Source organism: Leptosomus discolor, chromosome 8 (assembly GCF_034619465.1).
Source record: "Leptosomus discolor isolate bLepDis1 chromosome 8, bLepDis1.hap2, whole genome shotgun sequence".
NCBI lineage: Eukaryota > Metazoa > Chordata > Aves > Leptosomiformes > Leptosomidae > Leptosomus > Leptosomus discolor.
Window position 1 is genome coordinate 51,309,604 of NC_141398.1, and position 26,372 is coordinate 51,335,975.

Sequence of the window (26,372 nt, forward strand, 5' to 3'; positions counted from 1 at the left end):
GAAAACCTAAAAAGGTGTTGGTTTTGGTGGGGTTTTTTGGTTGGGTTGTTTTTGGTTTTATTTGTTTGTTTGAACATTCTCCTTCTATACAATTATCTTGTTTACAATTCATTCAGTTTGCAAACTGTAACAGAATAAATCTTGTCTGCTCAATTCCTCTGCTCTGTAAGGCTAACTCTGCATACTTACCTATCAATAGCAGTTTTTGTTCACTCACACAAAGTTGGAAAGTAATTTCAGGAGAGTGACAGAAATGGGTGATTAATACATTCTAAGAATCAACACTGCTAATTTTGCAGGCTACCAAAATAGTGCAGTAATGCTGTAGAGGTTTTAAGATACTGATTCTAACCATTGCACTTTTGTCCTATGCACAGAGTATAATGTATAGAAGACTAGTGCTTTCTTCTTTCTGAAGGTACGAGGTGGTGAAAGCATGTGTGTGGTAGTGCAAATGCTCCAACTGGAGGCCAATAATCGATTGTCCAAGAAAAAAAAACATTCACAAAAGTTTTATTAAAAAAATTCCCCTTTCACCTCAAACAAGTGAAGCTTAAGTTCTGTACTACTAGGTTATGTTTAGAAAAACGAAAATAATACAGTAATTTTTGAAGGCTATACATTGTAAAATCCCATAAGTCAGCATAAACTTGGACTGTGCAAGCAAATATAGCAAGTATTTCAGATGTCATTTATTTGGTCCATCAGATGTACAGTATAGTAGTAGTATCTGAGTTTACAAAACATCAAATATAAATAACCTGAAACTGTAACAATACACAAAAATTTGCTTCTTACATTGACATACCAGGCAGTACGAGCTGAAAAACTTGAGTAAATTAACAGTTTTACAGTAATGTACATAGTGCCAGTTGAAGTTTAAGAACACTGTTAAAACATGGCACTAATTTGCTTTACTGAATTTTCTTCTTGTTCAGGGTGTGAAAAATGTTTAGGACTAGGCTAAAAATATTTTTCTTCAAGCAAAAAATAAAAATGTAGTTACTTAAAATCCGGGCATCAGATAACGACCCTTTACTAAACAAGAGTAGGTTTTTCTTGTCCTACTGAATTATACCTAAAAGGTATTTATTTACACAAAAATAACATGCTTTTTTATGACTGTTTAAGCAAATACTTATCTGTTAAGTATTTATAAACTATGTTTCTACTACATTTAATATATGGAATTCATGGAAAAGCTTCTGAAAGAGACTATTGAGATGAGAGCTTTATTGTCAAGAGAAACAGACACAAATTATTTAAGCCAGTGGTTTGGTATCCACTTGGAACAAAGGCCTTAAAATTAGTCTAGTTCTGGACATTTTTCACATCCCAACATAATATGCTGTTACTGTATTTCATTATCTGAATAATTTTGTCAAGGGGCATCCGCATGTTCAGTCTAATGCTATAATTTCATCTTGCTCTTCTGTCTGCTCAGTACGCGCTCGCTTTGTACCAACACACTCTTTATCTTCTAGTTTTCTCTTGCGGCTTTTGTTTTCCATATCATCATCAACATTGCTTGAAGTACCTTCATCTTCAGAATCAACAATCAGTAGATCATCTTGATCTGGAGCTGCAAAATATATGTTTTTAATTCAAATGGATACTGTAAAGATAGCCTACTCGAACCAAATTTCATACATAAAAATAAGAATGTCTCTAATACAACAAATACATCTTGGAGCATTCTTTCTCCATGTTCTTTGTCATTCAACTGCGAGAGTATTTTGAATTTCTCTGAAATCAGTATCAAATAGGCTTTTCACATGATTATTCCCTCTTCACTAGAGGTATGGAAAATATTGCAATAATATTCCCCAAGATACGGGAAATGCATTAGTTCGCATGTTTTTTTTGCATGTACAAACCAGCAGAATTGTGTGCTACCTGCAACAGCGCTTAAGAAAACAACTTTTACACACACGGCTGTAGTCCAGCCTCTCCTTTCACCAGTGCCTTCAACCGAACTCCCGCTAGAAGCCACACTTCACCAGAGAGAACGCGCAAAGAGAGCGAGGAGGGGAAGGGTAAGCAGCCTTAAAAGAGCTGAACGATAACAATGGGTAGTACAGAGAAGGGAAAACAGAACCAAACGTGAACTTTCAAGACATCTGGTGGATTTTGTTTTGAAGTACAAATTCACTGTAAAAACTAATTTTATGCTAGTTTTTTAAATATAATTTGAAATCAATTTGAGCAATAGTCAACATTTAATCTCCCCTGAAACAAGAGGCAAGTGGAAGTGACTACATACTTGCGCACCTGACAGGCAAAGGAACATCACCCAAAAGCATAAGACAGAACTACAGATATCTAACTTACACCTGTCACAAGTATTCCTATTTGTATGCTATCCCTGTAAAACAGTATGACATTTCCAGCACATTAGCCTTCAGTGCTTAAGCATCCCATATTCATTTAAGTTCAATTATCTTCAGTATGTTCAGAGAAACACTCTACATTAGGAAGGGGGCGGCGCTTCTTCCTGGATTGCAAATAATATTTTGTCATGCTTTGCTTGACAGGTGAAAAATAATTATTTTGTAAGCAGATAATAAAGACGTCTTCTTAAACTAACAAAATGAAACATGATCAAGGACATCCACAAAGTGATTTTTAATCCGTAGGGAGAAAGCGACAAATTTGGGTGATTCTTTTTTGTCACGCAATAGCATGACCACCAGATAGAATGGGTCTAACTTTGTAATCACTGTGCAAATGATGCACTTTAAGCTGACACACCACCAAGGCCTTGCGAGTTAAAGAATATAATTTCAAGGTGTATTTACTGTAAACCTCTGTAAGAATCTTAAATGTCCATTTTATAACAATTGTAAATGTGCACTTTCCTATTTAACATTATATATATACACAAAGGCAACTTAAATGCCATTTATTTCATGTTGCAAAGTTAAGTCATAAAACTGAATACGACTATTTTAATTGGACTGCACTACTGAAAGAGTATTGTGGTTTTATTTCATATTGATTACTGTTATTTACCTGTTGATGTTGAGGGTTGTGCTCCATCATCACTACCATTGGTAATGTTCTTGGATGTTGGTTCTGATGGTTTAGGGCCAACTTTTTCAGGGGTATCACCAACAACTTCAAATTCTACATCTTTTTCTAGGTCTTCACTGCAGAAAAATACATATGCTTTTAAACCACCAGATGAAAATTAAAAAATAAAAGTCTTTTTCACAAAGAAAGTATGTCATTCAAGTCTTAGAGCACCCTGCAATTATGACAATGAGAAAAACATATTAAAAAAGAGGAAAAACTGTTCAATCCTCCTTTATAATTTATGCTTTGGCTATTCATAAACATAATTTCACCCAATGCCATGACTTAAAATGCTTTGAAATGAGAAAAATCATTACCTGAGCTTACCTTTCCTCCTCCATATCACACTCCTAGCCTCACTGAAAGTGCAGTCTGTTAATTCACTGTATATGATATATTACTTATCCAGGGTTAAACACCACCCCCACCCCCCACCCCCAAATTATTTCAAAGTGACTTATCTGCATTGCTGTATCTGAGCACAGGTAGTCAAGCAGAGGATCCACGACCCCAGCAGGCTGGGGTTGTTTTTTTTGCCTTTTAAAATTTTGTTTTGTTTTTTAAATGACAGTTTTTCACTTGTTGGCTGCCCCAAAAGTAAATTTGGTTTTGCACTGTATTTTTATGTTGTGTAATGACAAATTATTCAAATAAACTTTTTCCAATTACTGTTGTAAAACAAACAAACAAACAACCCCAGACAAACAAAAAGAACCCCAAACACAATAACAAAAACCAAAACACAACACCCCTAAAATCTATAAATTCATAAAAAAACCAATTCCTCTTTTACCTCTATTATTTTCTTCTGACATCTTAATCTTTGAGCTTTATTCATTAATTTAAAATTTTGAGTTGGAAATTCCCTGTGGAACTGTTCTACATACATACACAAAAATAATTATTTCAGAATCCTTACCTATGAAGCACATTGATTAACAGTGTATAGTCCTGGAGGAAATCATCTGCTTGTAGTCGAGTGCCATTTCGAATTCCAAAGTCTGATAATTTCCTGTGGTTATTTGCTAGAAAAATAGTGAAAAACTGCAGTGTATACAGCTATTTATATAAAGATCCTTTACATCTCAATAAATATGATGGAATGAGGACTCCAGAAGTTTTATGTAGAAACATAAGATTAACATTTATTAGCTATATTTAAAGTAAAAGCTGACATTTAAGCATATCAGGAGTTAAAACTACCTTAATTTGACTTATTTACCCCTCACGCACCATGTTCAAGCACTTCACTATTATTAGATTTAGGAACATTTTGGAGATAGTATTATTAATAGTGCCCACAAGCATCGTAAAAAGACAGCAATCAAAGAACAAGAAAGTGAACGGGACTTGTAAAGAGAGGGAACGAACTCGTTCACTTTTATAGCTGAATACCTACTCTTGAAAGGAATCCTGACACTCTGGGTGAAGAGTACTTTATATAGGAAAGCTGAACCAGACATGCAGCCTTGCAGATAAAACCACTAGCTATTCTCTTAAATACTTGCAAATCCAGTTCTCTTCAAATATTAGTCTACAGGATGAATACTAGAGCATTTGCTATACTTCCATTCTGTGTATCTTGGTTTCTTCCTATTTTTAATCTACTCTTATCTGAAAAGCTTCAGGATGCATACCTTCTGTTTCTCCTTCTTCTGAAGAGATAAGAATAGTTCCTTTTCCATCATCTATTTGTACATCTGGTGCTACCATAGCAAATTTTTCTTTTACTATCTGAAAAGATGAGTATGATTATTTAATCAATATCTGACTTTAAAACACTTATAAAAGAAAGAACCTTGAATTATGTTGATTTTCTTATCCTGGCTCATTTTCAGGCATCTGCTGAAAGCCTGTACTTTTTTTTTTTTTTTTTTTTACTTCCATGAACAAAATAATTCTGGTTTTTGCTGTCTGAAACCTACAGGTTCAGATGTATACTAAAACATTTTTTAGTATACTTCATAAAATGACAGAATTACAAATCAGTTGTGACTATGCAACTGTAATGTGGCTACTGGACTATTCAACTGAAATACTAATTTAGCTTTTTGCTGTTACATATGAATAGGCTTTAAAACCACCAAAAAGCTACGAAATACAAACATTCTTTCACAAGATATACAAGCACACATGAGCAAGAAGCATACTGGCTAATCTAGCTCTTCTTGTAGCTGAGGGAAATGCAAAATGTAGAGCAAATATAAACAGCTGATGTTCAGTCAAAATATATCGAACAAAACCCTAACTTTAATAATTTGCAGTATTAGAATAAAAATGAAAGCTGTAGCTAATATTCAAGATTTACCTTATCCTGGAGTGTTAACACAGTAACTTTGTGTACGTTAAGTTTCACAGTCACTTCTGGCTTACTTGCACATACATAACAGTTAGGATTTGGTGGATCCAAAGCACAAGGAACCAATAGCTTCTTTCTGGGATTTGGCTGCTTGTTCAGAAAAATCTTGAGGACAGACAAGAATAAAGCAAGTTATTCTGTAAGTAACAGCACTCATAAAACCTGTTTTCCTACAGGTTTATTCTCTTAGTCCCACAGGCTGTCCTGTTCCCTAATCCTCTTTGACACGCCTGCTGAACAGGAGGAAGTGTGTATTACAGCCCGTCTGCAATGACACCTCTGGTGACTAACCAGCTCTTGCCAAACAGCTCTGTAACATGAAACAAACATGTTTCAAGTGATATCAGTCTGTTTCTCTCTCCGATCCAGCTGCCAATTTACATTAAATCAGAGAAATTCAATAATGGTTGAGACTTACACTTCTCTTTTCACTGTGGCTGAATGTTCCCAACACATTCAGAATCTACTGAAGCAACAAGTGAGAGACAGTAAAACTACACAGTAGTCAAAGCAGGTTAAACATGACTTTTAAACAAATAATAAATAACAAGAAAGTATCTTATTCCCACTTACCGTTCTACACTGATCTATTTTTCCTGATAAAATCTTCAAACCCTCCAGCACTATCAGACCAGCTATTACTGCATTAGTAGTAGCTATAGCTGGGATAATATTTCCTGCCATTGCTGCAAAATAAGCAAGATTTTCAACAGTAAATGAAAATAAGTTTAGATTATTATTTAAATAAAATAATGTTATATTTTATCCTTACACTTGATATCAAATCTGCTCTTCATGTTCATACTGAAAACATGCATCCTGAGGTTTGCAGCAGAAGTGACAAAATCCATTGCAGAAGGATCATCCTGACAAGAGGTTAATAGAAAAAGTGTTTTAAAATCAAATTACTCACTGGAAAAAGTTTGTAACACATGGTCCCTAAAACCTTAAAACCAGAAAGTTTAAAAAACCAAGTCTGTCCAATATTCCATTTCAAAGTCAATACACTTCCTCTTTCAGATGGTAAGTTTAGACAGAGCAGTAATACTTTAAATACACATTTAGAAATTGTACTTAGTATTTTAGTAGTGAATTAGTGTATGAGTATCAATAAAATTAGTGTATGAGTATTAATAAAATGCCTTGTATGTTCAAAATAATATCTAAATCCCAAATCTTACAACATTCTATGCTCAGTTTCAACAATTTGTACTTTAGAAAAAGGTATTTTTACTCTGTGTTGTAATACTATTTTACTACTTTGTCCCCTCTGTATTTACAAACTACTTTGTTGGGTTTTTTTTTTTTCTTTCTTATGCCAAATGACAACTGACCACAGGAAGATTACACTGTCTCTGGTGCTAAAATAGAAAATTCTTTTCTTGTTTTTTCTTCAGCAAAACTCATAATATATCACATACCTATTGTCAGAGCTAATTCTAGGTAGAGCTCAGTAGAACTCTAGCTACAAACCACTGTAGCATGTTTTAGAGAAAGCCAAAAACCCCCAGAGTTCATTATTAAAATATTCCAAAAAATCTAAATAGGACAAATACTTCTGAATTCATGCTTTTTAAAGTTGGTGAATTAAGTTATTTTACACCACAATAGTTAATCGCTACAATCACTAACTTACAAAATATAGTGTTTAAGGTATGTATTTGTTTACATATGGAAAGTGCTTTCAGTGAGATGCCAGACATTGTTGTTCTAATTTGTACTATTTTGGAATGAAACTGAATGAATCCAACTAATAATTGTACTACCTATGTAGGGTATAACTGGTTCTTTTGGATTTGCCAGACTAACCTTATCCCATATAAGCTCTGCTCCATCGCCCTTCTCAGCCAGGTGAAGTCTCAGGGTTTCAACACTCTTTGAAAATAAGTGTGCATAGCTCTTGACATCAAGAACCTGCTGATCCTTTAAGACTGCGGAGGATTCATTTTGTTGGTCAGATATGTTTTTCTCTTTGGGAAAAGAGAAAAAGAAATTAAGATCAGGAATATTTATAAATCCCACAGAAGTTCTCTCAAAGAGCTAACTAGTTTCCAATTTCAGCAAAATTAAATATTTTCTAAATTGAAGAACAATATCCTTAAACTACAGCAGCCCCAACGTTTTACAACAAATCTGCACTTAAAACTGCAACTACAGCTATACTTAAACCAATTGCCTAGACATGTACAAATTACAGCAAATGTAAATTTTCAGCAAAACTCAGCTTTCAGACATAAATGTATCAGTGCTTATGATAAAGTCTCCTAGAATAAGCTGACATGTAATTTTGTGAAATGTGAATTTTCTACAGCCAACACTGAGTATCTAAAGTAACAACTGCAAAAAAGTTTTAGAAAAAAGATTTTCATTATAGAGAAAAATTTAAAATCTTCAGGAATCACTACGAATATGTTCATTATCTGTGACATTGAGAAAATATACATATCGCAGAGATGCATTAACGAACAGCAGGTATGACTTACAAACATACCGTGGGAGGAGGGACAATTACCTTGATTTTGTACCTCAGCCCAGTCCAGTGGCACTGGGGGCTTTCTTTTCCTCCACAGCTTATCCATTGTCAGAAGATATCTAATGTCATCTTTGAAAAGCTAGGAAACAAAAAAAAAACCCCACCACCAAACCAACAAAAAACATTAAAATGAAAGGGGAACAAATAAAAAAAGACACACTTCATTTTCACATCTGCTGTGAAATTGAAAAATCAGCATTAGATTTATGAGGTTTTGCTTTTCTCCTTGAAAATATTTTCAACCACATAAATAAAAATCAAACTCCACAGGAAAAAAAAAAACCCAGACTTGAAAAACTTCTTATTCCCCATTCTCTAACACTTACTGCATAAAGCAGAGAGAGCTCTGATTCATTTGGGGAGAGTAAAGTAAAAATTAAGAAACAAAATTCCAAAGAGTGGGTTCATGTGCCTACTGAAGCCATCACTACAGCTCACTGTATACTCTCCCTGAGATATTCTTACGTACCTGCCAATGAATTTTCAAAGTAAAGATATTACTACCTATCAACATTACATTCTATACTCATTTCCTCTATTTATCCACTTTCAGCAACTAATTAGAAGGAAAACTCCTAAACCAGTTTGTATTTTCTTTTGCCAGAGCCTGATTTTACACAGAAGATGCCTGATAGCTTTTAGGCCGTCAGATGGGCCTGATTATGCCCAGTGAAACTCCTACAGAATTCAAGTTTACCTTTCCATTTAAAAAGTAATTTGAATGAACTTTTTTCTGTACAGTATGGACAAGCTGCTGAAGCCACATGTTCAGATGCAGATGGAATGCCGTAAACCAACTAAGTGTTGTAAAAGACCAACACTACAGCAAATTGGTGGAAGACATAACATAATTGCATAATTGATGGCTAGCACTAACTGTCCAAACTGCGTTTTGACTTTAAAGCACCTCATACAGTTCAAATAAAGACATTTATTTGGGGTAAAAAAGATACCTTAGTAAAAAGTTTAACTGGATCGTATCCAGTTGATTTAGCCCACTCCTTAGTTGAAACACGTTTAATCTCACCATCTTCATTGGATGCTCGTGCTCTGGCTTCTGCTTCTGCTGGCTCCCCTATTAACAAAGTGGTAACCAATATTTTAATTTTAGAAAAGGAAAATCACATCAACTATTTCCCCTAGTTTAAGCAAAATTATGCAGGGACCATAGAATGGCTTTACTGTGCCCAACAAAAGCTGAATTAGACACACTGTGAATACTCCTGTTTGCTTTCTGCAACTCACCAATTTAACTTGATGTCACCTAATTCCTTCATTGGCAGAAACAGTGAACAAGTGTTTCCTATTAATTTTCTCCACATAATATTGCAATTGCATAAATGTCTAACCATCAGTATTCTCTTTTCCTGGCTGAAGAGTCTTAGTTCGGTTAGAACTTCAACACACACACAAAAAGAACCAGCTTCCTACCTCTGGTTATTCCTATACAAAAAAAATTTCCATGCATACAGACACTGTTCTTTCCCAGTGACATCCAGAAATTGCTACTGTGATTCCTAATAAGCAGCAGGTTGATGTTTTCATAAAACTATCTATTAACATTTTGACTGAATGAGAAAAATCAACACAGAGACCATCACATTATATGTAAATTCGTGAATGCTTCCCCCCCTTTCACCAATGCATCATTTCATATTTATCTGCATCAAATCTACCTATGTCTCACTGCTCAGTCATTCTGTATGGTGAAGCTTTCTACTACTTTTTGCAGTTAGTCCTCATCACCTTTATTCTGAGCGACTCTGCTCAATCATGTACGCTGAACAGCACTGGTCCCACCCCCAATCTGAGAGACTCCTCTAATCACCATTTATCTCTATCATTTAAGTAATTTATCCACTTCAGGATCTTTATCCTTTTTTTTCTCCCCATGGCTGCTTAGCTCCTTCAGGTTCCTCACAAGAAGCTTCCAAGTGCCCCCTGAAGATTCAAAACAGTGTAAATCAGATATGCTTGTCCACAGGTTTGCAGATTCCTTCGAGGGACCTACAGAGCCAGGCAAGGCACGACTTCCCTTTACAAAGGTTGCATTGACTCCTCCCTGATAACCCACATATGTCCACTGATTCTAAACAGCATTACTGCTACAGTTTGCTCTCTACAGACATGAGGCTACAGCTCAGGCCTTCCTACAATTGTCCTGGTATCTTTGTTTAAACAAGCAGGATAGTGTCTGCTACCTTCCAAGTATTCGAGCTGCTGTTGTTTTAAGTAAGTTTATAAACCACTCTTTTTAAGAATCAGCTATTTCATTCTGCATTTCCTGTACGAACAACCTGTTGGGTGATCACTATCTGATGTTCAGAGAATCTGAAGAGTTGGAGAATCCTCTAAGCTCCCTCTCCCAAGTCCATTTATCAACAGATCCAAAAGCAGCAACAGTGATGCTTATTCACCTTCATAGTAACTACAGTTACTGTCCTTACAGAAAAATACTGAATAGCTACACAAACGTCACTCAAAATGGGCATATTTCCTATGTACATTAACACTGAAGTGCTTCAGGCTAGAAGAGTTCAAACACAATCCCTGTATTTCCTTGCACAATCCCTGTATTTCCACTCCTCAGCTAGGAGGGGAAAATGCAGAGTGGTTACAAATATCACTGTTCTCAGTCATCCTCAGTTCAAAAGACAAGCCTCCCAGCTGCAGTGAAGAAAGTGCTCCATCAAATCCAAATATACAGGGAAAAAAAGGCTACTCTGTGAAGACCAGTTATATTTAATCTGCACTTCAAGCTCACTCTTCAAGTTTCTGTACACATGGGGAAGCATGTGCTGCAGAGGGAACAGGAGTCTCCAAACAGATACAGGCCTATTCATCTAAATCATGTATCTTAAACCTAGATGAGTTAACTGGAACTTTATGATTAGCAAGTGTATCAACTGTGTTCCTCACAGCTGTTCTACCCACACTGTCTGAGAACGACTAGTGAATGCCAGTGACCCATCTTACACGGTATTGAAAAGTTTTCACAACAGCTGAAGTAGTAATTTTAATAATGTTTTAGATGGCCCACAAGGCCTGCAGTTCTGACAGAACAAACCTCTGGCATGCACTACGCATCAAGTTAACTAAAAACCACTGAAATTGCTTCAAATATCTAATAAGTGGCAGTATGAGGGAACTAAATTATGCACAGTGTACATGAAGATCTGTAAGGAAAACTCCTGTTAACACACTGTTGTTGTCCAAATGAAATAAATGAAAACCTCTTAAAAGAAAATGGAGCTGAACTCTCTAACCTTAAGAAATGAACAGAAACAAGTCATGATCTCTGAACTAGAACATTTCAGTAACAGGGTTAAGCTACCAGCTTATATCACACTCACAGGCAGCTTCAGGATCAGCTCTGTCAGGAGAGACTTCTTGATCAGCATCTTCTTCTCCAAACAACTGGCTATATAATAATTAAGAACAACAACACAACACTAGAATTTCATCATATCTGGTTAAAGACTGAAATATTTGCTAATGGATATATATCCACTACAGAATTCTTGCTGTCAGAGTGCCTCTTCATACATTGCTTTTTAAATTGTTGGGATTCATTACAGATGGACTTAACACTGACAACACTAAATCCCCAATACAAAAATAAGTTTAGCAAAAAGTTCTATAATTCATTCAGTAGTTCACCTAGCCTTATATTTATACTGTAGTACCAAATGCACTGCTTGTAACTCTCAAAGATCCCAGCAAACTTCACATCCGCTAATAAATTAACTGAAAAATGTGTTAACTTCACACAAAGGTGAAGAATAAAGTAACCTCCACCTACACAGCTGTGCCAAACTACTCTGACAGATTTTCTGTGATATTACAGCAAGGGCTAAGTACTAACTAACCTTCCAACTTTATATTAAAAGGAAAAGAAAAACCCATGACCCCAAAACCCAGGTCAAAGAACTGGAGGATTTTGCTATAATCTACATTCACTGAAAACCCCCCAAAATACCCAAAACAACAGAACACAGCACCCCTACCCCCAAGTGTGTAAGTTTAGAAACCAGAAGAGTGAACCACAGCACCTATTTTCTTTTTTAAAAAATCACTTACTTGAACAAATACTTAGCCCACACAATGCAATGGATAGGTTCCGATGGCGTATTTCGGATCGTGCAGCCTGGAAAAGTCTTCTGAGTTGGTTTAGGATGACATTCATAACATTCTGTCACTCCCTGGTGAAAAGTGAAATATTTACTCGTCACACTGTGAAGACACACAAGTGAGAGCTACTGATAGTATATGCTATTTATTACCAGATGAACTGTAACTGTATCTCAAAACACCCAACTCCCTGTTGTCTAAAATAGCCCATGATTTCAACTTTAAGCGACAAGAGTAATGCACAACCTAACCTTTTTAATAACTGTTACTTGTCCAAGGTAGCCTGCAGTTCCACTCTCTATAAGAGGAACATCAGCAGCCAGACACATCCTGTTCACATGGTTACGGGCAGCTGCAAATCAAGAGTTTTTAAAGAAAAAATTGAATAATCAGGAAAAAAAGGCATTACTTCTCCAAATTCAAACTACCCTCCTACGCAAACATTTATCCTTAATCTGCCTTATTTCATTATAGAGCACTACGCCTTTTTCACAAAGTCAATTTTCCAATTACACAGAACATATCGACACTATTAAATACAGCAAACTCAACTGAATAAAGTTACATATGTACACACAATACTCATCAGTTCCCATCAAGCAGCAACATAGCAGTTACTGCTTACTTTCAAAACACCTGTAAAAGCACTAACTACCCTTTCAAGTTTCTAGTGAAGCACATAAGCATTAGTCAAACTACAGATGGGTTAAGAGGATACTTGTTATTTAACTGACATTGCAGAAGTACTAAGAGTAGAACACATTAAAGTTCTGTTTCTATGAACAAGCAACAGTATTTTCATCTCCAATACAAAATCATAGTGAAAACTTCACCTCTGTTATCCAGAGCATTCATAACCAACGTAAACTGGCGGAAGAACTCTACGTTATAGTCAGGGCTACAGAAAAGAAAAACAATACTGAAAATGGCGTATCAAAGTTGTTGGTTATTATGCCACAACAGAAACTATACACATGCAAAGGGCAGACTGATGTTTGTGTGATAAATTACACATATTATAAATTTACTGCTAGCCTTTGACTGCCTCATTTGTCTTCTGCCCATTTTAAAGCTGGGTGAAAGCATGAAGTTTATGCCGCTGGAAGGAAGCTATTGCAATTAGTACTAATTTGACCAATGAAACAAGCAGACAACGAAATAGTGATTATACTGCTCTGACCTAATGAGTAAATTGGCTGAGCTGTGGTAACTGACCTTAAAAACCATCAGCTGAGGCTAAAACGTGCACACTGTAATTACCATAGCTCATCAGACTGTTGATAATTCATTATAGGGTGACAGCTCAACTGGTTTTGATCATGTCTCCACACCCATAAGAGCCAAGACACGGGATTTTAAGATCTTGACACTTTGGTATCTTTACATTACATTTTTCTGATTTAAAAAAGGTGGCAAAGGAGAGAGAGTAAAGAGGAAACAGGATTAACAGGTTTACAGTTTCAGAAGGATGCAATGAGTCAGTGTTTCAGTGGCCAATAGCAACATCAGAGTTCAAACCTTAATATTACAGAATATCAATTTTTAAGAAACTAGACAAATATACATTAAAACATGGGAAACAGCTAATGAAAATCTACATAGTCTTGTACTCTATTCATTGGTTATGGATCACGAAGACTAAATTTTAACAGTTTTGGACATATATAAATGATACTCAGCTACACACACACAAAGGACTTAGGTTTTTTAATCATGGACTCAACATTCACATTAATTTTAATCTAATTATTGCTCAAGACACCAGGGTAACCTTAGTGTGTGGAAACTTATGTAGTAAATGTTGCTAATAAAATGAAAAGTAGACACAAGCAAATGACTACAGCTTACTACCAGAGCTTAAGAAAACTCATGCAAAATCTACACTCCCACTCAGGTGTGTAGTAGTCTCATTTACAGCTATTTCTTCTTACTGCAGTAGCTTTGTAAAATATCTTAAAGCACACCACTGTAGCATTTAAATAACACAGTATTTGCAAATCAAAACATGTAATTAGAGCTTAAAAACAAACATACTTCATGATGCTATCATGGTAAGCTATAATATTAGCTTCTGGATAAAACTGTAACACGCTTTCCTTGGCAACCTAGAAATAAAAACAAAACAAAACAAAACAAAAAAAACACTTATTATTTCTTCCTTCCCTCTAAACAGAGACTCAATACCAGTTAAGTATCGAGTAAGTTGACTACCTTAAGAGATTTAAAAACTTTTATAACGAAATGTTGTGGATAGCCATGATCAACCAACCAACACCTACCTCTTCATGGTAGAAAAAAAATTGTGACAGGTTTCCAACACTGTCCATAAAACAGTACTGGGAAAGACCTGAATTTTGGCTTTTTCCTCACCTGAGATTTTGATCTTCCAACATGTTTCTTTTGAAACAAAAACTGCCTGTTGAGATTGCTGACATCAATAGTATCCAAGTCAATCTATAAACATACAAGAGACACCCATTTCACTTCTACAGAAATAAAAGGAACAAAATATTAACAGAGTTTGATGCAAACGCGATTGACCAAAAAGCATAAACTTTACAGAGCCCTTTTCAGACCCGCATACAGGTGTTACCCCTGCACTATAGCAACTGCAGAGGCACAAGCGATCACCTAATCATCTTCAGGAATCCATACATTTTACATAATTACTAACAATGGAACAATATGTCAAAAATTAAGGGCTACATGACAACAAACTTTCTGAAGAAAGAGTCCCTACTAAAAACGCACATGAATTTTGAGGCACATATGCACAGTAGTTAGTTGGAAGTCAATAACTGATTATCCTATTTATCGCAGGATAAAGATTTTAATGAGCATTCATCAGGAGCACAACGTACAAACTCAGAGCAGACGCTGCAGAAATCAGCCTAGATAGGTCCAGTCAGACTCTACACGGGATGAACCATCCCAAACGCTGGCTCTATACCACGCTTCCCCAAGGTCCACGAAAAGCTACTCAGCAAACTGACTGGTACTTCTACTTTATATTTGAACATAGCTTTGAGCAACTGAATTAGTAAACTGAGGGCTGCATTGTCATCTAACTCACACACTGCAGGCCAAAAGCTTTTACTGCTTGTCACCAGGACTAACTGCTTAGGTGCATATTAAAAACTCATGAAGCCTACTTACAGAAAACCCCAATAATCCAATCACGCGATCAAGATGTGTAAAACATATACCACAGAACACCCATGATGTGCAACTTCAAAGGATGCCAGGACTGTAATTCCCCTAACAGCTATGTTTCTATTTATTAATATATGCACACAAACATCATAATTTCAAATGTCTTTACCCCCATCACAAGAATTAAGAAGATTTCATTAGAACTTCGGGAAGATTTATTGCTACCTTTATTGCCACTACTTTTCCTGTCATTAAACAGTTCCTCTGATCAACCACTCTTTGTATAAGTCCTCTCCTGTCCATAATTTTTTTAACTAGAGGGGCAGGAGACAATTTTTCTGAACCTCAGAGGTATTTCTCCCAAATTCCCACAGATAATGCCGACATACCCAACATAGTAACACTTTCAGCTATATGGAGAGTACTACAGACTGTGCAGCGTGAAGTTTAAACATGACCTACTACAGGTGTTCTCATATGCTTTTAATTTTATTAATCAAACTTGAATAACAAAAAAAGTATGCCACACACTTCTCACTGAAGATCTTGTGCATGTGAGATCCAAGCTTCAAGATTAAATTTCCTGTTTTCTGAAGGGAATATTTTTAATTTAAGATTAAGTTTTAATAGACTAAGAACTGTAACAGCTAAAAAGTTTCATTTAAATACTAAATAAAAGCACCTGTCGATATAGAGCAAGCAGAAAATAGACAATGTTTTAGAAATGTATTATAAAGCAGAGCCTGTTAATCTTTACCCACACCACAGTAACCCAGTTACTACCCATGGTCTTGTACCTTTTCATGAAAATCGTATTTGCATGAAAACACTTTTCTACTTCCCTTTCCTTTCTCATAAGATACACAAAGAAAGCTTGCTTAGTCCAAAGCCGAAAAGCCCACGAATCTCAAGTGAAACTTAAGTGCATGATTCTGCTAAAACTTGCAGAAGCCAGAACGCTTTCAGTATTTTAACTACAGCTACAGCTGAAAACAGTACTACCAAGACCGAAGGAAGCAAAGGAAGTTTTTCTCCAGAGGGAATACTCAAGACCACTAGACCTCAACAGAAGTTCCAATCTAGCTAAGAATGATCAGAATTTAACAGTTCTTTTATTAAAAGAACTTTTACACTGCTACCATTTTTGCAAGTTAGAAGGCCTCAGAACTTCCAAAGAATATATATTCATGTTCTTAATTCGGGCTTGGATTTTGAGTAATTTGATTTTGTTCTTCACTCATGAGGACAATGGCACTGCCTTTCAACAAACTATACTTACTGAAATCACAGATTTGTGAGTTGTCTGGTATTCAAAACTAGTAATTTTTTTTTAGTGTTAATATTTTGCTTTTAAAAAAATCACAACTTACAAAAATAAGAGCATTTTTAGGTGTTCAAGTCTGTTAGTATTTAATAACCTAGGAAAACCTTCAAAAATATCACAAATGTTGACAAAAGCAATTTATTCTCCTAATAGCAAGTTTCCTTTGTGTAACAATTCTCTTTTTGCTCTTGCCTTCTCTTTAGGCCACCCACTCCATATGCTATCAAAACCTTACTGGCTTGCATAAAACACTGCTAATGGTATTTTTAAATGAAGATGGCCCTGATCCAACTTGTACTTAAGTTAATGGAGTCCAATCAAGTCAGCATTGAAAGACAATACAAAAAAATATCAAACTATAATTAGTGAAACAATAAGCATACCCCAATAAGATTTATGCCTAATGACTGACTGGGAAATCAGGAGATATTAAACTCTTTCTGCAGGAGTAAAATGACATAGTAAGGAAGAAAAAAAAAAAAAAAAAGGGGGGGTGGGAAACACTGGAGAAAATGCAGGCTTCCACTCTGCTGCATATGTTTACTTCACCAGTATAATGTTAAAATTGGATAGGCTCTCAGTGGCAGACTGAAATCAAAGGGATAATTTGGAATTACACTTAAGAATCTCCTACAAGTTTTTAAAAAATATTTCAGTAGAAAGGCCTGAGTTGTATGAGTAACAAAGCAAACCGGTAGCTTTAGTCTTCTACAAGATGATATAGTTTTAGATAAAAGCCATTTCTAATATGCTCTGCTCAGCAAGTCTGACTGTAAAAACAACCTTCTTACAACACATCATACAAAACTCTGAGATGTGACTCCTGGCCAGGCACGCGCAAATAAGAAAGACGTCCAAGGAAGCAGACCTGTGCTCTAGCTGGATTCGTACTCCTGTGATTTCTTAAAACCATGTACTTTTCCTAACTACAGTAAGAGATCAATAAAGGTCTGGAAACCAGCTAATCAGAGTTTTGCCAATAGTATTTCTCTCTATGCCGTTGTCATTATCATCCTCCCAATTCCGCCCTTCCTATACACATTTGGAGATTACCATCAGGAAGCAAAAGCGAAAGCAACAGCCCGCGGGAAGCTACCGCGACCGGACTTCTAGGGCTGACAGTTTTACAACTTGGTATCTAAAAATAAAGCTCGCCTCCCACGTATTTCGTTTTTCGCCGCCATCCATCACTGGACCATTACCCGCAGTGCGAGTAAAGGCGGCATCAGGCAAACCCAGGACTTCAACGAGCAGTCGCTGGGCAGCAAACATGGCACACCACTGTTTCCCAGATTTCATCTACGGGCTCCTAGAGAGGCGCAGCCGCTCCTCCGCCGAGCGAGGGCTAGACCCGCCGCTGACCCGCGAAAGCAGCCCGACCTCTCGGGGGGAGACCGCCCTCTCCCCGTCCCGGCGCTGGCTCCGCCGGGGAGCCCGGGCACAGCGGCCCCACCGCTCAGGCCGGCCCGCCGGGGAAGCCCCGTCTGCGGCGGGGGCGCGGATGGCGCCGGCAGGCCGCAGCCCCTTTGTGGCGGAGCCCGTCCCCCGGCGGCGGGGGCGGCGCGGCAACCTCGCCCGGCGGCTTTGGCGGGCCGGGAGCAGTTTGAAAACACGCAGACAATGCGGCTGGCGGGAGGGGCCGCGCCGCCACAGCGCCCCCGCGCCCGCCGCGTCCCCGCCGCCCCGGCCCTCCTCAGGCCCCCGCCCCGCTCCATGCCCCCCCCCCAGCCCCCGGCCTTGGCTGCGCCGCCGCCCGCTGGCCCCTCATCCGCCCCGGCCGCGGCCCCGGCCCGCACCACGTCGATGTTGCTGAAGCCGGTGAGCACCAGGTCCTTGAGGAGCTCGCAGCCGATGCCGCCGGCTCCCACCACCAAGAGCCGCGCCTGGGCCACGGCCTCCGCCAGCTCGCTGCGCAAGGGGCCCGACACCGGCACGGACATGACGGCGGGCGAACAACGGCGGCGGCGGCGGCGGGAGCGACTCGGCGCGGCTCTCCTCAGCCGGGCCGCACTCCGGACAGAGAGCCCGCGCGAGACCAGAGCGGCAGCCGCCCGCCTGCCCGCACCGCCCCCTGTCGGCGGGAGGGCCCCGGCCCTCTCCCGCGCACCGCCCAGGAAGGCTGCAGCGGGGCCGGAGCTCGGGCGGGACGCGGCGGACCGAGCCACCGGTTCGAGCCCCGCTCCCGCCGCGGCTGGGGGCCGGCGACGGCCCGGCACCGGGAGCGGTGCCTCCCGGGACAACCGGCCCTCGCCCGTCTGCTGCAGCCGGGGCTCGGCCCCCGAACTGTGCTCTCTGGGCTACCTGCCACCGGGGGAAAAGAGCAGGCCGAGTGCCCCGGGGAGCACCCGCAGTATTCTGGGCGTAACGTACCAGCTTTCTCTATGTTAGCCTCGGTTAACTGACTCGCCTCTAGAAGCTGACGTGGTAACCTGCAATTTTTTCTTAAAAAAAAAAAAGTAGTTCTGCAAACACGTTCCATAATTTTAGCTCCCCCTCACCTTTCTTCCTTTAAACCCACACTTTCAGTGCATTAATTTATGCTGCAGCATTAAACCTGTACAAAAAGCTTTAAGGACACTTAGTTAAATTACTCCTCCATTAAGTCAATTAAAATACTGCAATTTAGCCTAAACCAAGAGGGAACTCCACAGAAGACTCTTTTAACTAAAACTGCATGATTAGCCTGCGAGCACTAGACTGCGGTAACAAGGCAGTGCTGTACCTACCCCACCGTTCTGTACCAGTGAGAACAGAAGCGCTAAAAAAAACCTCCACCTTTTCCCCGTCCAAAGCGATATGACTGTCAGAGCTTGTTGAGCCATGCAAATGTAACTTGTTCTTCACTGGAAAAACATACAGAGAAGCTTCAGGACAGGAAGACTGCAGTGACGGCAAGGCCCTTTCAGCCACTGCCCACTGAATTTCCAATCTGTCGTTAAAACAAAGCAGATCTGTTTTTTAAAATCAAGCTTACATTAAGTTCTTCCCTGCTAAGTTTCTAAAAACTGCATCCTGTTTGGCTGATGAATGCTAGCAGCATAACAATGTGCAGTAAGACACCCTTTCTCCTTTACTTTCCTCCCCAACTGTAAAGTGTAACTAGGGTGACAAAACAATCTCTACACTTAAACTTTCATGCGTTACCAAAGTACGCAAGTTTTCTGTTGCCACAATTTAGAGGCATGCCAGTATATACTTCAACCAGTTATTCTCAGAAATAAGCACACTGTCACCAAATTAATTTAATTTTTCACTACATCTCAGGAAAACTGTTGCATAATTACACACTTCCACCTGTAAAAAAAAAAAAAAAAACCAACAGACTTTCCATCTATGCAGAGAAATAAAATTTATTTAAATAATTTCTGATCTGGATCTTCTTGTACAAAAATAAATTCTTCCAGAGGGGTTTGATGATTTGTGGGCCAACAGCTTCTCTCACACGTGTAAACAATAGCAGTTCCAAATTCCACTGACAGATCTAAAAACAAAGCAATAACAGTATGTAAAGGTATGAAAAATTACATAATCGGGACCTATTGCTGATTGCTATACTTCAACCTTTGCCAATTCAGAAAATATTTTTCATATTCAGTCACCCCCACACACTGCATTTTTTAATTTTAAAGATTTTAAAGCAAGCTGACTCAGAATTTTCAAAGAGCTTCTTAAGTGTCTACAACTTTATCTAACAATATTTATTATCTTCCAAGGCCTCGTTTAAGAAGCAATAAAGACAAGCTACTCCCAAGGTCATGGAATTATTTATATTGCTGTTATTAAGGTTCAGTCAGCAAATGAAGTTGCGATCATAGGGTCTCCATAAACCAGAGTTATCTCTTCTGCTTGGTGAAATCTATGACGGAAACAGAGTGGATTCTATGTAAGATGATCACTGTAGTTAAGCTCATCAGTGCGCGCGGTTAGCAAGAAACAATCCCAACTGCAGTTCATTAAACTTTACCAAGGTGGCGACTGTTTCTAGTATTCATTCAGTCAAGTCAAAGGTCAGCACCTGAATCACTCTGGAGCATGCTGACCAGCGCTGGCATGAGCTGGAACTCAAATATCCTGTTGCTTCCACAGTTACTACAAGCTGGAATAGCTTTGTCAATGTTGGCTGGAGGACATGTTATGAATAAAGGCTGGCCACCCCAAGAGTATCTAAGAGAAAAAAGGAAAAACATATTCATTTTCTGTATCGAAATTTCATAGGAAAACATACACGTTGGCAGCAGGATTCAGGATTCTCTGAAATTTCTCAACTTGCTTGAAGTAAAAACATCATTATGAGCCAGAATCATTGCCTAAGCTTCAGATGAGCAATTAAACAAAGAATAAAGATGGGGAGGGGGAACTACTTGGAAGGTGAACACTTGGAAAGTCTTAAGGAAAGAGCTGGATTTAAAGGAGACAAACACTTTGAATTGACACCTCCAAAATATGCTGTACTTGACTCAATTAAGCAAACTACACTTTCCTGAAAAACATAATCCTGACCCACAGCAGTTAAAGATACTCACACCGAACAGGTCTCAAAACCACTGTAGTTATGCCACAGAACGGATGTTCTATTTGTAAGAGCTACGATAGCTCCCCAGGTAAAGGGAAACCAGGATCAGTTTCCACTGAATGCCAACCTGGGGATTCTGTGCTGTGCTGAAACCTCAGCAGAGATCTGGCAGCCCAGGAGAAATGAGGGTCCAAGAGGTGTCCGCACAATACGCATGAAGGGGAAAGGGAGAGCTAAGTAAAGATTATAACCAGGGATAGTCATAGGGATCACCAGAGGCGATGTTTTAGAAGAACAGAAAATTCCAGGGTAATACTGCAAAGTGACAGATACAGTGAAAAGAAGTTGTCTGTTACTTGCACTCCGCTTTAGTACCTTTTCTGTATAACCTCTTATAGATAATTAATGAAAGTTTCTGATGTTTCTTAACTGTGTAACCAGCCCCTCAAACTTCACCTCCTCATCAAAAAGGTACCAGTTAGTTCCACCTGGTTCTGGAAACTTGATAAACAAAGGTCATGTCTCTACGCTGAAACAGCTTGACCAGATAGGCTGCACTGGACTCTCTGGAACAAAGAAGTTAAAAACTAACACTGGTTTCATCCACAAAAACCATGTGTATTATCTGGTACTATGAATAATTTATGATTTGAACTTTTTGTTATATTTTAATTCAGAATTAACTGCTCTTTCAGCAAAGTAGCTGCTCTGCAGTTAAATCTGCCTTTGTTCTAGGAAAAGCAACAGATTTACCAGAGCTGAGGTCTGCAGGGTCCCAAGGGGTGATCACAATAAGCTGCAGGAGAACTCAGGCTTTAAAACGAGTGATTTCTTACTTCAGAAACATCTCAAGGACTGAGACATAAGCAATTACAATGGAGTGACAAAATTTCAGACCAGCAGATAGCCTTGGAAATCTATCATCTCAAAATTGTCTCTTGAAAACCTCTATGTCTGGATTTCAGTGAGTCTTAAAAGCCAGTCTGGGTCTGTTTTCATCAGGTCTCATGCTGAATAAAGTCTCCCATAGCCAGATCTCGGGTCTCTGATCCTGCTTTGCTTCTCATCTACTTATACTTTGTATTAAAAAGCCCCATCAGGGACGTAAGTCTGACCACACAGGCATGGTAACAGCCCTTTTAGCTTTTTTTTTTTTGTGTTAAGAAACAAAAATATACAACTATTTCCAATGAAACAGTTTATTTTGATGTATTAACAATCCACGTCTATGCTCTGTATCTCCCTGTTACAACCAGATGATCAACATACCTTAGAATCTGTTCACGACACACAGATATCCTTTTCAGAAATTTATGGAATGTGTGGTCCCTGCTTTTGACTTCACTCTTCTCATATTTTTCATTATCACCTTCACCAGCAAAACTGTAAGAAAACAAGAAAAGAAACAATATTTCCACTAAAGTTTTCAGTATGACATGCATGCTTTAAATCAGTAACGGTTCCTACACCTTCACATTAAATCATGCTAAGTACTCTGAAAAAACCCTATACATCTTAAATTAAGAGGCAATTCCTGTTAGAGGTTGCAAACGAACATTTTGCTTCTAGCTCTTCAGTTTCTGGTGGCTTACAATTACTAACAGTGCTTCAAACTACCACATGAGATTCAAACCCAGATACCCGCTTATTCCTTAAAAAAAAAAAATTCCTTTAGTAGCTCCTCAGAAGTTTTTTCCTGGTTTTAAATTACTATGTTGTCTTCTAAAATTTTGAATTAAGTGTAATTTAAGTTCTATGATTCTATAAAGGTCAACAAAACTCAACAGGAACATCGTTCCTAAAAAGCATTCTATGCAGATTCTGCAGTTGACAGTAGCTTTAGTTACCAAAACATTCAATGTTGTCCACAATTCGGGAAAGGTCACTGTACACGTTAATACAGTCAAAAGAGAAATAGTCTGGATATAACTGCTCACTGTAATTGCCTAAAGAGTGAAAATATTTTCAGTAACTACATTAAAAAATTGGTTTTCAGACAACCTTTACAAAATCTTTGTGAGCCTTACCATCATACCAGTCTCTAGCCAAAATCCCTAAGTAACTGAACACTTAAAAATGCAATTGGAATATTATAAAAGCTTTAGCCTTGTAAAGAAAAAAAAAAAAAAGACGACAAATATTACAATATAAACTCCTGCCATTTAGCACAAGATGTTGACTAAACCACACTGGTTTGGTTTCAGAGATCAACAATCCACTGCTCTATCTGGAGCCCAAGGACATTCCAACTACGCAGTCACTCAGAAACAGATGCACCTCTGAGTAACTCGAAATCTGACAGAACTGGGTGCATTGTGTTCTTCCAGCAAAGTGCTACGCACCAGCGATTCTTGAAGGACTCAGTTACAAATAAAAAACATTTGGATTCAGTAAGAGTCAGATTTAGATTATCAGACAGCATACAGGGAACTACGTAATCCCTTTGGTTTCAGCATGAAATCCAGACCTGTTCTCACCTTTCTGACATCAACTGTTCCAAATCAACACCCTCTCTCTGCTGATACTCCTTCAATAGCTTATCTGCATGATCTGTATCAAGGAAACCAGTGTAGTCTTCCTCATCCACAACACTAATGTAAAAGGGCTGGAACACAGGAGCTGAACTAGACGTTGCCATTACCCTTCCCTCGCTGACTGGAGCACGTGTATTCAGGGAACCTGACCCGTTCATAGCTTCCGACAAGCGAAGCTGTTGGAACTGGGATGTACACTCCACCTCTCTGCACAAGGAGCTGCTCCCTGCTTCATTTGAGCCAAGCAGATGCAGGGAGGCATACGCAGGAGATTCTGCTCCATCACAAACTCCCCAGTCATCTGCTTCATCACACCAATCCTTTGCAGCAAAGTTTGATTCCTGTTCCCAAGAAGAACAAAACAAAATAAAACAAGGAACTGGAGAAATGGAATGACAATTCATTGACTTTTTGAACAGACTTTGTACACCATCTTGCCAGACCTTGGCTGCTGGCATGACTGCTGACAGCCGGTTTGGGTACATTTATCTGAAGCACAGTTACTGCACCACAGGTAAGCTTAAAGAGCAGAATATGGAGGAAAATAACAACAATGACAATACCATCATTTTATCAAAGTATAAGCTCATTTACCACAGACCAAAATTTCATACTGCAAATGCACCAGCAGAATAAACACTTTCTGCCTGTCATCACTAGTTTGATAGCCATCCTCCTCCTTCAATCTTAAGCCAATGTGCAGTTTTTCTTCACAAGCAAAAATACCAGAAGCATATTAACAATAACGGAGTCAGATTAATTAAAACCGATAAAAATTTTTAAATCTATTTAAATTAGAAAATAGCCATCCTGGAAATCCAAACCTAAACAGTGTAGCCCAATCATTTGAAGTTGAAAAATAATGTTTAGATAGCTCAAGTAACTAAAGTATTAAATATCAGTTTTAATCATGTGGTTGGACTGCAATCTCCACTTTAAAACAATCCTAACATAGATCACAAACAAGAAGTTAATCTACTAGTAAATAACGTGGAGTACTCACGGTGCCAAAAATTCCACAACCATGACTTCTCCACATGACGACATACATGACTCAGAACTAGCATACAGCACAGCTTCTTGAGGCAGGTTAGGGTTACTTACAAGTGCGAAACTCCTTCAGCTCAGCTGCACTTTTAAGAACCTCCTCCGCACTGCACTGAAACAAAGGACAGAACCCAAGAGGGCACTTTGCTTGTTATACCTGTTTCACGCTGCAATCTCGTGCTTCCTTTTCTTGTGTCTCCAAATACTGGGAGCGCAGCACCTTCCAGCTTTAACGTGCCGCGTAAAAAAAAAAAAAAAAAAAAAAAAAAAAAAAAAAAAAAAAAGGACACGTAAGGACCAAAACACGTCAGTGGAAGTGGCAGGTATCGGGGGCAGCCGAGCCGCGCGCGTTCGGGACTGAGGCCGCCAGCCCGGCGCTCACCTCCGGGGCGCTCCCCAGCAGCCCTGCCCGGCGCAGGCGAAGACGTTGGCGACGCGGTGGCAGGGGGACCCCTCCCGCGGGCAGTACACCTGCACCAGGTGCGCCAGCGCCCGCCCGCACACCCCGCAGCAGGGAGAGCCCGGCCGCACGCAGGGCACCCAGTCCTGAAAGACCAACAGCACGGGCACCGCTAGAGCGGCTCCGCGGGCGCCCGGCGCCTCGGCCGGCCCCCGCACCGCGAGCCCCCCTCACGGCAGGGCCCCTCCGCCGCCATCCTCCCCCCGGCCCGCCCCGGCCCTACCGCGGAGCCGCCCAGCTTGTTGGTGGCCCAGGCGGGGGCCCGCCCGCCTCCTCGGCACGGCCCCACCATGGCGGCGTCGCGGAGGCCCAGCAGCACGGGCGGCCCGGCCGCCATGGCAGCGCCGCCCCGCTACGGCAGCCGCGACGGACGCTAGCGGCGGGGGGGCGCGCGTGTGCGCATGCTCGCGGGGTCGGGGGCCTGCGCGCGCCCCGGCGGTGAGGCGGCGGCGGGATGCGGGGGGGCGGCCGGTCCGCCCGCGCCCCGCAGGGCCCGTTCCCCGCCGCAGTGTGCTGGGTAGCCGTCCCCGAGCTGCGTGTGGCCTCAGCGGCCCCGCAGGGCACAGCAGCCTCGTTTCCGAGCCTTAAAAACAGCGGTAGTTGGGCCTTGGCGTGGCGTTTCGGCAGGCGTAAGGGAGCGCACCCCTCCGAACGGCGCTGGCCCAGCCCCTCCGGCTCGTCCCGCTGGGTTTGTAGCCCTCGCCTGCAGCGTTGCCCGCCGGAACGGGGCCCCGCAGCCGCTCTGCCCCTGCACCGCGGAACTTCGCACAAATGTGCGTCCCAGAGCTGGTTCCAGGTCACAAAGACCATGAAAGAGCATTAAGCCCAGTACTCTACAAGAATACTGACGTTTCTTATTTTAGTAGAAAGTATTTTGTCTTGACAGGGCTCAAACACAGATGATGAGTAAACAAATCACTTAGCAACCCCCCAAGAAGGGCTTTCCAGGTACAAAGCCAATGCCATCTGCATGATCTGCGTTTACAAAGTTTGGTTTTGAACATTTCGTTGAACTTGGTTGATGCTGAAATTCATAGAAGTACACTGCGTTATCTAACAGACAAAAGAAACGAGTAATCAAAACTGAGAGCTGGTGCTTCAGTGTTTCTTCTTACAGCTTTGCTTGGAAGCAAGAGGTTTGCAGGAGCTCAAAGGGGAATTGCATGGGTGTCTGCTCAGGTACTATCTGCCTGCAATGCCTGCTGTTTTCCCTATGTGGAAACACTTGCATAAGAAAAACAGA

General features: G+C 39.9%; 2 protein-coding genes across 3 annotated transcripts; both read right to left on the bottom strand.

The window, feature by feature from the left end:
* Window positions 1-497: 497 nt before the first annotated feature.
* Window positions 498-18,515, bottom strand: UBA2 (ubiquitin like modifier activating enzyme 2). Of its 2 annotated transcripts, none has more exons than XM_086468940.1 (17): window positions 18,372-18,515; window positions 14,469-14,552; window positions 14,133-14,203; window positions 12,932-12,996; window positions 12,350-12,450; window positions 12,048-12,169; window positions 11,321-11,388; window positions 8,921-9,042; window positions 7,947-8,046; window positions 7,244-7,404; window positions 6,207-6,300; window positions 6,008-6,120; window positions 5,384-5,539; window positions 4,713-4,809; window positions 3,995-4,100; window positions 3,013-3,149; window positions 498-1,576 (listed from the first exon to the last, which is right to left on the bottom strand). In XM_086468940.1, exons 1-17 carry the CDS (start codon window positions 18,513-18,515, stop codon window positions 1,401-1,403), a joined length of 1,917 nt encoding a protein of 638 aa, XP_086325066.1. In that variant the 3' UTR covers window positions 498-1,400. The 2 variants fall into 2 exon arrangements, with proteins under 2 accessions (XP_086325066.1, XP_086325065.1); XM_086468939.1 differs by having other exon boundaries at window positions 498-1,582.
* Window positions 18,516-19,907: 1,392 nt separating this feature from the next.
* Window positions 19,908-25,466, bottom strand: PDCD2L (programmed cell death 2 like). The gene is made up of 7 exons (XM_086469013.1): window positions 25,353-25,466; window positions 25,052-25,215; window positions 24,827-24,896; window positions 23,566-23,963; window positions 22,358-22,471; window positions 20,591-20,739; window positions 19,908-20,056 (listed from the first exon to the last, which is right to left on the bottom strand). The coding sequence occupies exons 1-7, from the start codon at window positions 25,464-25,466 to the stop codon at window positions 19,926-19,928; spliced, it is 1,140 nt and encodes a 379-aa protein (XP_086325139.1). The 3' UTR covers window positions 19,908-19,925.
* Window positions 25,467-26,372: the final 906 nt, after the last annotated feature.

Excerpts from the sequence above, each read along its gene's own strand:
- PDCD2L (XM_086469013.1), bottom strand. The coding sequence starts at position 25,466 with ATGGCGGCCGGGCCGCCCGTGCTGCTGGGCCTCCGCGACGCCGCCATG. Across the intron at positions 25,216-25,352 it reads ACAAGCTGGGCGGCTCCGCG|GACTGGGTGCCCTGCGTGCG; the intron begins GTAGGGCCGGGG and ends TTGGTCTTTCAG. Across the intron at positions 24,897-25,051 it reads TGCTGGGGAGCGCCCCGGAG|CTGGAAGGTGCTGCGCTCCC; the intron begins GTGAGCGCCGGG and ends GGCACGTTAAAG.
- UBA2 (XM_086468939.1), bottom strand. The coding sequence starts at position 18,515 with ATGTCCGTGCCGGTGTCGGGCCCCTTGCGCAGCGAGCTGGCGGAGGCC. Across the intron at positions 12,997-14,132 it reads TACCATGATAGCATCATGAA|CCCTGACTATAACGTAGAGT; the intron begins GTATGTTTGTTT and ends TCTTTTCTGTAG. Across the intron at positions 4,810-5,383 it reads TGTTAACACTCCAGGATAAG|ATAGTAAAAGAAAAATTTGC; the intron begins GTAAATCTTGAA and ends TCATCTTTTCAG.